The 7,612-nt window shown below is 61.2% G+C and overlaps 2 protein-coding genes across 5 annotated transcripts in view; one reads left to right on the plus strand and one right to left on the minus strand.

Annotated features, from left to right (window-relative positions):
- Positions 1-2,747, plus strand: part of CUX2 (cut like homeobox 2) — a 68,841-nt gene extending 66,094 nt beyond the window's left edge. For both annotated transcript variants that reach the window (XM_062010094.1, XM_062010095.1), the window contains one exon: positions 626-2,747. In XM_062010094.1, coding sequence (XP_061866078.1) covers positions 626-1,280 — 655 coding nt within the window. In that variant the 3' untranslated portion in view covers positions 1,281-2,747. The remainder of the gene's footprint in view (positions 1-625) is intronic.
- A 239-nt stretch (positions 2,748-2,986) lies between these two features.
- PHETA1 (PH domain containing endocytic trafficking adaptor 1) lies at positions 2,987-7,315 on the minus strand. Of its 3 annotated transcripts, XM_062010096.1 has the most exons (3): positions 7,270-7,315; positions 6,793-6,969; positions 2,987-6,040 (listed from the first exon to the last, which is right to left on the minus strand). In XM_062010096.1, the coding sequence occupies exon 3, from the start codon at positions 6,027-6,029 to the stop codon at positions 5,250-5,252; it is 780 nt and encodes a 259-aa protein (XP_061866080.1). In that variant the 5' UTR covers positions 6,030-6,040; positions 6,793-6,969; positions 7,270-7,315; the 3' UTR covers positions 2,987-5,249. The 3 variants fall into 3 exon arrangements, 2 of the variants coding, with proteins under 2 accessions (XP_061866080.1, XP_061866081.1); XM_062010097.1 differs by lacking the exon at positions 6,793-6,969 and having other exon boundaries at positions 7,270-7,293; XR_009819922.1 differs by lacking the exons at positions 2,987-6,040; positions 7,270-7,315 and adding an exon at positions 6,223-6,254 and having other exon boundaries at positions 6,793-7,214.
- Positions 7,316-7,612: the final 297 nt, after the last annotated feature.

A 7,612-nucleotide genomic window follows, 5' to 3' on the forward strand; every position in this document is an offset into this window, starting at 1 on the left:
ACATGGCTCCTGAATCCTCCTCAGACCCACACCCACGGCTGCCTACTCTTGAGTCAGCAGCCCTGGTGATGGGTTGTGCCCCCTCCCCTGTGTAAACCAGTATAAAAAGACATGTGAGTGCTTTTGTGTCGAGTCCACAGAGCCTCTGACTGCCTCCAACTCCTCCTGGGCAGCGTAGACCGTCAGTATGGGAGCTGGCCGAGGTTTCTTGCACAGTGTTGGCTGTGTGGGAGACAGCTTGAAAACTCAGGCTTTTGGGGAAACTTGAATGACAGGGTTTTTAAACCCATGACCTTTCCCCTTTGTGTGGTTCCAGGAAAGCCCCCCTTGCTCTGGGTAACCACAACTGCCCTCAAAGTAACCTTTGAGAAACATTACCTGTTCAACAACACCAACAAAGCGAGTGGAAGGCACGTGCAAAACTGGGTCCTTTTGGCTGGAAACAGCCCAACATGGTGTGAGATCCATTTCTTGTGATGCTGGTGGTGCTTTTCTCCCCCCACCAACCAAACATTGAGAGGCTGAGAAGGTGACGGGGTTTTCCACCTCCAGTGCCAGCTGGAGATGATGCTTTTAGATGCTGGTGGCTGGTGCTCACCGACCCTGCGCCCTTGTGTCCCGGCAGGTCGCGGATGCGCCGGGAGATGCTGGTGGAGGGCACGCAGGATGACACGGACCCGGAGCAGAGTGCTGGGGTGGGCAACCCCGGGCGCCGGGCCCCCCACAGCCCCGACTCGGAGGCCGAGGACCGTAAAGCCGCGTGTGGGGGGAGCGAACCGGCCTGTGCCGCCGCGCCCGTGAAGGTGAAGCAGGAGCAGGGGGAGGCGGGCGGCTGGAGCCGCCGGCGGGACTCGCGCAGCCCGGCCGGGGCGGCCGAAGGGACCGGCCCTCCCCAGGAGGAGCGGGGAGCAGCCCCCCACACCGCCACCACCCCCGGCGCCGGCAGCCTCCAGCGGCGGGGAGGCCGCACGGGTGTTACGGCCGGGGGACCGCCGCCACCGCACCCCGACAGCTCCCAGTCCTCCGCCGGCTCATCCCGTTGCAGCTTGGAGGTCTCCCCGACGTCCCCCTCAGCAGCATCCTCACCCGGCCTCACCGGCTCGGCCTCCCCGGGGCCATCCTCCGCCGGGCCGGTCTCACCGGCCTTGCCGCCGGCTCCCGGCCCGCGGCTCAGCACCAGCGTCCAGCGGCGCCACGAGAAGATGGCCAACCTCAACAACATCATCCATCGCCTGGAGCGGGCTGCCAACCGGGAGGAGGCCCTGGAGTGGGAGTTCTGAGCCTCCCCACACCCCAACCCCACCACCCTAAATCTATACATCCCCACTATACATATATATATATCTATTTTGTTAAACACAGCGAGAGGCGGCCGGCGCCACGGAGGGAGAGCACCCGTGTGGAAAGGGGACAGAGGGGGAAGCCCCCCGCTACAAAGCTCCCCCCATCCTGCCCTGGCTTTGTTTTAAATGTGAAGAACTGGGAACAATTTTAGAAAAGAAAAAGAAAACACACAAAAAAAAACCCACCACAAAAAATATTTATAGACCTCTTTTAGATATTTTAATAAAAGGATACTTTGGAATTTATTAACAGCTCAAGAGCTGCTTTGATATTAAAGATAGCTATAAAATCAAGATGATGTAGCAGTCGTGTCATTAAATGTACACTGAAGTCTTGTAGTTTGCCACTGGATGAGATTAAACAAAAAAACCAAACCAAGAAACCCCCCTCACAGAAAGGACTTTTTGAGCAAAGCCATCGAGAAGCACTATGAGACTGACCCAATGTAAGAAACCTCTTGCCGAGCGTCTCCCACCTCTGTCTGTAAGACACTGCATCGCTTCTGCCTCAGCCAGAGACTGCCTCATAGTCCCTGAAGACTCTAAAGAGAAAACCTTTGATGCCATCAAGTATGTATTTAGTTCTGGTGGTTTATGTTTTTTGGAAATCTTTGTAACACAGAAACTGTCCCGTGCGGTTGTGTATGTTGTAGAAATGTCTGCAATAGCCTTCTGGAACAAGATGTAGCATGGTCTGAAACGCCGTCCCTCGCGCTTCCTTCCAGCTGCCAGCCCCGCTGCAGCTCCTGGCAGCTCCCAGAGGGAGAGGGAAAAGAGGGCAAAAGCAAAGAGAGAAACCCGTGCCTGTGGTTTTGGGAGTGAGATGGGGAGAGGTGCCCAGCTGGGTGTGGTGCTGGGGGATGGCTCCGGCTCACTAGGGAGGAATGTCTGTGGGATCCCAGTTCCCCGTGGTCTGGGGAGCTCTGCCCATGGGCAGCAGTGCTTGGGGGTGAGCACACAGAAATCAGGAGCCACTGGCTCATGGCGAGGGGCTGAACCCTGCCAGGGGCTGCTCTCAGCATCACAGCCAGCTCTCGTGGCTCAAGCACTTTGTTTTTAGGGAGAGCACCCCCTTGCCATGGCCACATCCCCTTGCCATGGCCACATCCCCAGGTGAAGCTGGGACGAGCCTTGGAGTGTCATGCCAAGATCCTGCCTGAACTGGGCAAGCTCAGACCTGAATTGGGCAAAGCACCATTGAGTTTGATCTTTCCAGGGCTGATCTTGTGCAAAGGTCTGGGAGCTCAGTGGTGGCAGCATCCCAGAGCTCTCCCCGACCTCACCGCTGCCAGTCAGCCTCTGCCAACACAAAGCCTTTAAACAACATGGGGTGGCTCCTGTCCCATTGCCCCACAGCATCAGCCACCCAGGCCACCCTCCTCATGGTGGCCCCCTGCCAGGCTCCAAGGCTATGCAGTGACTAATTTCCACTGTTTCCCATTTTTATCAGAACAGAAGGTATTTTTATAACTGGGTGCTAGGCTCTGCCACAGCACAGCTCTCCTCACCCACCTGCCCTGTCCCTGCAAGCCCCAGCTTGTTCATGGCCACCCAGCTTGCTCACAGCCACTCAGCTTGCCCACGGCCACCCCAGCTTGCTCACAGCCACCCAGCTTGCCCACAGCCACCCCAGCTTGCCCACAGCCACCCCAGCTTGCCCACAGCCACTCAGCTTGCCCACAGCCACCCCAGCTTGCTCACAGCCACCCCAGCTTGCCCACAGCCACCCAGCTTGCCCACAGCCACTCCAGCTTGCCCACAGCCACCCCAGCTTGCTCACAGCCACCCCAGCTTGCCCACAGCCACCCCAGCTTGCCCACAGCCACCCAGCTTGCCCACAGCCACTCTTTCCCCTGGCACCGTGGTGCTGCAGAAGGTTGAGGCGTGACCATTGTCTGCTCTCCGTGGTGTGCTAGCGGGAGCTGTAGTGGAAGGGGACTGAAGGAAGCACTCAGGATAGCCTGGAGCAGGGCAATCCTGTTGTGCTGGAGCCAGCGGGACACACCGCTCACGTTTTTGTTCGGCTCATGTACTGTACTTCAAAAGTTTCTATGAGATCGATGAACTTTGTTTTAACAATTTTGGAAGGAGCAAGTTCTGTAAAGAGCCACTAAATACAGAAGTTGGATACGAGTCTGGCCTCGGGGTGTGTTTTGTCCGGCCCAGGGCTGATGTGGGCTCCCGTGGAAGTCACAGCCTTTGCTTTGGGTTTGTGGCAGGAGCTCTCTCTGCCATAAACATCTCGTGAGAACTGGGGGGGAAACAGAGGGTGTTAAATGGGGTTAATCCAGATCAGGCTGTGACCCTACCCTGTGAAAGTCTTGTGCTCATCTCTGGTGAAGCTTTGCTTCTCTCTGAGGTAACCCAGCGTCGTCTGGCATGAGGCTGAACCTCGCTGACACTCATCAGTATGTAAAGGGTGGGTGTCAGGAGGATGGGGTGACACTTTTTTGCTGTAGCATCCAGTGCCAGGAAAAGGGGTGATGGACATGAACTGGAACACAAACAGTTCCACTTAAACACAAGGAGAAACTCCTTTGGTGCTGAGGTGAGGGAGCCCTGGCCCAGGCTTCCCAGGGAGGGTGTGGAGGTTCCTGCTCAGGAGGTTTCCAACCCCACCTGGACACGTTCCTGTGCCCCCTGAGCGAGAGGAATGTGCTGGAGCAGGGGCTGGGGCTGCAGCTCCAGGGCACTGTGAGACCCTGGCATCAGCCATGTCTCATGTTGATGCAGCCCCTGCCCAGCCCTATGGACATGGTGGGGACAGGAGGGTGATTAAAATGAAGGATTCATTCCCACCTGGGCCCCACCTTCCCATGGACTTTAAACACAAATGAGAACCAAGGCCAGGAGGGAATTTCTGAAACATTTACTGTAGCAAAATCTTGTGCCAGTCCAGAGGGGGGCAAAGGATCCAGAGCCAGCCAGGGCACCCTGACTGCTCCCCCCAGACCCAACGTGTGCCTCTCCACCTCTAGCACAGCACCTTCGGTGTCCATATGAACCGTTGGGGAAAGAAAAGAGCAACACCAGCACCAGACACCAACTGCACTCTGGTGCATGAATCATTTGACACCCTCCACTGCTGACACACACATTCCTGTTTGCTGCTAGCGATGCTTCCCCTTAGGGGCTGGCCCTGGGATGATTCCTGGCACCAAAATATCCTCCTGCCAAGGCAGTGCCTGCAGTCCCATTTGCCCCCACCGTGGCCTGGCCGGCCGGGCTGCAGGCAGCCATCCCCCCTGTGCCCAGCAGCTGGGGCTGGCAGCAGGCAGCCCAGGCAGCCACAGCACTGCTGCCAGGACGGAACGTCTGCACCCGCTGATATTTACATTCTCAAACCACATCCTGCTGGAGCAAAGGGATCTGGCAGAGCTCGGCCAGCCTCAGCTAGTCGCTTGCGATAGGCAGGAGAGGAAGATGGCAGCAAGCTCCCTGGCTAAGAAACACCCACAGAGGGGCTCAGGTGGGTGAGATCCCATCAAATTTCTCCTCCAAAATCATTGTCGGTGCACGATCCTGCTGCAAGAGCATCAAGAGGCCCCACCAGACCCAGTGAAGCGTCTGATTGCCAGGAGGCATGAGCCAGCAAGTGGTTTGTAGCTTAAGTGCTGAGTGGACCAGCTCACACCCACACCTGACACAGCCAGAGGGGTGCACCCACTGCCTGGCACGAGATGCCTGAGAGCCTGGCAGGCATCAAGCTGAGTCCAGCTGCTAAAGTACCAGGCTGGAGCAGCAATTGTGTCCCTTTGGCACTGGGGCAGCACCATCACCCGGTGTCCATCGCTGCCACAGACAGGGCTGCCTATCCTGGGGTGAGGAGGTGCCTGAGGCAGCACCAGGGCTGATCGTCTCCTCCCTGCCCCGGGTCCTGCTGGCTCCCTGGGGCTTGGCCAGCTCTCAGGGCCGGGGGCCACGCCGCCTGTCCTGCCAGTGCTGCCGCAGCCGGGTCACCTCCCGGCCGTAGCGCTCGTGGAGCAGGCAGAAGGTGGACGGCCCCTGGGGCGCAGCCGCCCTGGCACTGCCCGGCTCGCTGCCCGATGCCCTCCCGCGCGGCGGCAGCGGCGGCGGCTGCGGGTGCCCCTCACTGTCCTGCCCGCCGCAGCCAGAGGCATCGGGTGGCCGCTGCAGCCCCGGTACGTTGTTCCACACCGCACAACCGTTCTCCTTCGGCAGGACGGCGGGCAGAGCTGGCAGCCGCTCCGGACACTGCTCCGGCCCCAAAGGCTTCGGCTTCCAGGAGCCGGGCGGCCCCTGGCAGCCCCCGCACCCAGCAGCCAGCCCCCAGCGCATCTCCTCCAGCTGCTTCTCCAGCTCCCTCACCACCAGGCGCATGTAGTCGAAGCTGGCTCGCGACAGAGACTTCACCCACGACTCCATGGCAGCCTGGCTCTCTGCCGCCAGCACGTAGGTGCGAGATTTGGCACCGCCGAAGCGGATGGCGAAGGCGAATTCCTCGGCCGAGTCGCAGAGCTCCACGTTGCAGCCCTCCAGCACGATGACTCCCACCGGCTCCCGGCTCTCCCTCTCCTCGAAGTAGAAGAGCATGTTGCCCTTGAGCACGAACCAGCGGCGATGGTAGGCCGTGTGCCGCTCGCCACGCTTGTACAGGAAGCCGGCGTTGTCGGCCGGGGAGTCACAGGTGGCATAAAAGGCCAAGCTCCGCTCGTTCAGCTTCATGGCTCTGCACCCTGCCGGGACAGAGGGTGCTCAGCTTCATGGCTCTGCACCCTGCCAGGACAGAGGGTGCTCAGCACCCTGCAGGGACAGAGGGTGCTCAGCTTCATGGCTCTGCACCCTGCAGGGACAGAGGGTGCTCAGCTTCATGGCTCTGCACCCTGCCAGGACAGAGGGTGCTCAGCACCCTGCCGGGACAGAGGGTGCTCAGCTTCATGGCTCTGCACCCTGCCAGGACAGAGGGTGCTCAGCACCCTGCAGGGACAGAGGGTGCTCAGCTTCACGGCTCTGCACCCTGCCGGGACAGAGGGTGCTCACACAGCCTGCCATGGCTGCACCTTAATTGCACCCGTCAGCTTTGTGTTCTCAGCAGCCCAGGAAATGGAGCCGGTGAATAAACAGCCCCGGGACAGGAGTGATAAGCCCGTTCCCAGCCTAGCTGCTGCGGGGTGGGTGCAGGTTGGGTCAGGGCTCCCTGGGATGGGGGTTTCCCTCCCAGCTGAGTGTTTTCCCACGGAGGAACCCCTGGCAGGGCTCGGCCCGGTGCCCCACGTCACCTGCGCCAGGTGACTGTGCCGCCAGCGCCGGGTTTGTCCCGTGTCCCGCGCTCCTCCCCGCAGCAGGCACGGAAGGTTTATGTCCTGCGCCACAGAGCCAGCTGCCACCCCAGAGAGCCGTGGCCATGAGCCCCGTCACCAGGGCAAGGCCACGTCTGCCTCTGTCCCCTCACCACCGCTGGCTTTGTCACACCAGGCTTTCCGCCTACCTGCAGCCCAGCCTCTAGCTCGGGTCTCGGGTGTCCAGCAGCATCAGCGACGCGCGGGCGGCCGTGGGCGCTGGACGCGGGGTCGGGGGGTGTAAGGGGGCCGTGGCACCCCAGTGCTCCCCGCTCTGCCCACTGGTTCTGTCCCCGCAGAGCCCGCGGCTCCCGTGTCAGCGCAGCCTGTGGAGCACAAGGCCGATGTGCGCCGGGATTGTCATTCTCCTACGACCCTACGTTGCGAGGTTCAAGGAGACGAGAGGGGGGCTCTTGGGGCGCCCAGAGCCGGGGGGAGCGGGGACCCCCTTTCCCCAGGCAGGGCAGGGAGCTCTTTGCGGTTCCCAAAGTCCTGGGAACGTTCGGGAGCGGGGGATCGGAGCCCTCTCCCAGCCCCGGGCCGTCCCGCTCCGGGTCGGCTCCCGCTCCGCTCCCCCGCGACCCCCGGCCCGACCCCCGGCCCCGCTCCCGGTCCCGCACCGACACCTTTGTCCTCGGTTCCCCGCCGCCCCGGCTCGGCCCTGCCCGGCCTCGGCGGGCGGAGCGCGGCTGCTGCCCGGCTCCTCCTCCTCCTCCTCTTCCTCCTCCTCCGCTGCCGCCCATCACCGCGGCTCGGGGCGGCCCCGCGGGGAGAAGTGGGGGGACAGATAAACCGCTCCGGAGTTCGGCCCCCGGTGCTGGCAGGTCCTGTCTTGGCTCAAGCCCTTGGTGGGTCAAACCTCTGGGCACTGGGGATAAGGTCGGGGCAGAGGTGGGGAGAAATGGGAGCACGGGTGCGGGTGGTACAGGGGGATGCACATGACCATGGGTGTAGGTGTGGATACACACA

The sequence above is a fragment of the Colius striatus genome, chromosome 17, assembly GCF_028858725.1.
Source record: "Colius striatus isolate bColStr4 chromosome 17, bColStr4.1.hap1, whole genome shotgun sequence".
Classification (NCBI taxonomy): Eukaryota; Metazoa; Chordata; class Aves; order Coliiformes; family Coliidae; genus Colius; species Colius striatus.

What these genes read in the sequence shown, in the direction of transcription:
- PHETA1 (XM_062010096.1), bottom strand. Translation starts at nt 6,029, where the DNA reads ATGAAGCTGAACGAGCGGAGCTTGGCCTTTTATGCCACCTGTGACTCC.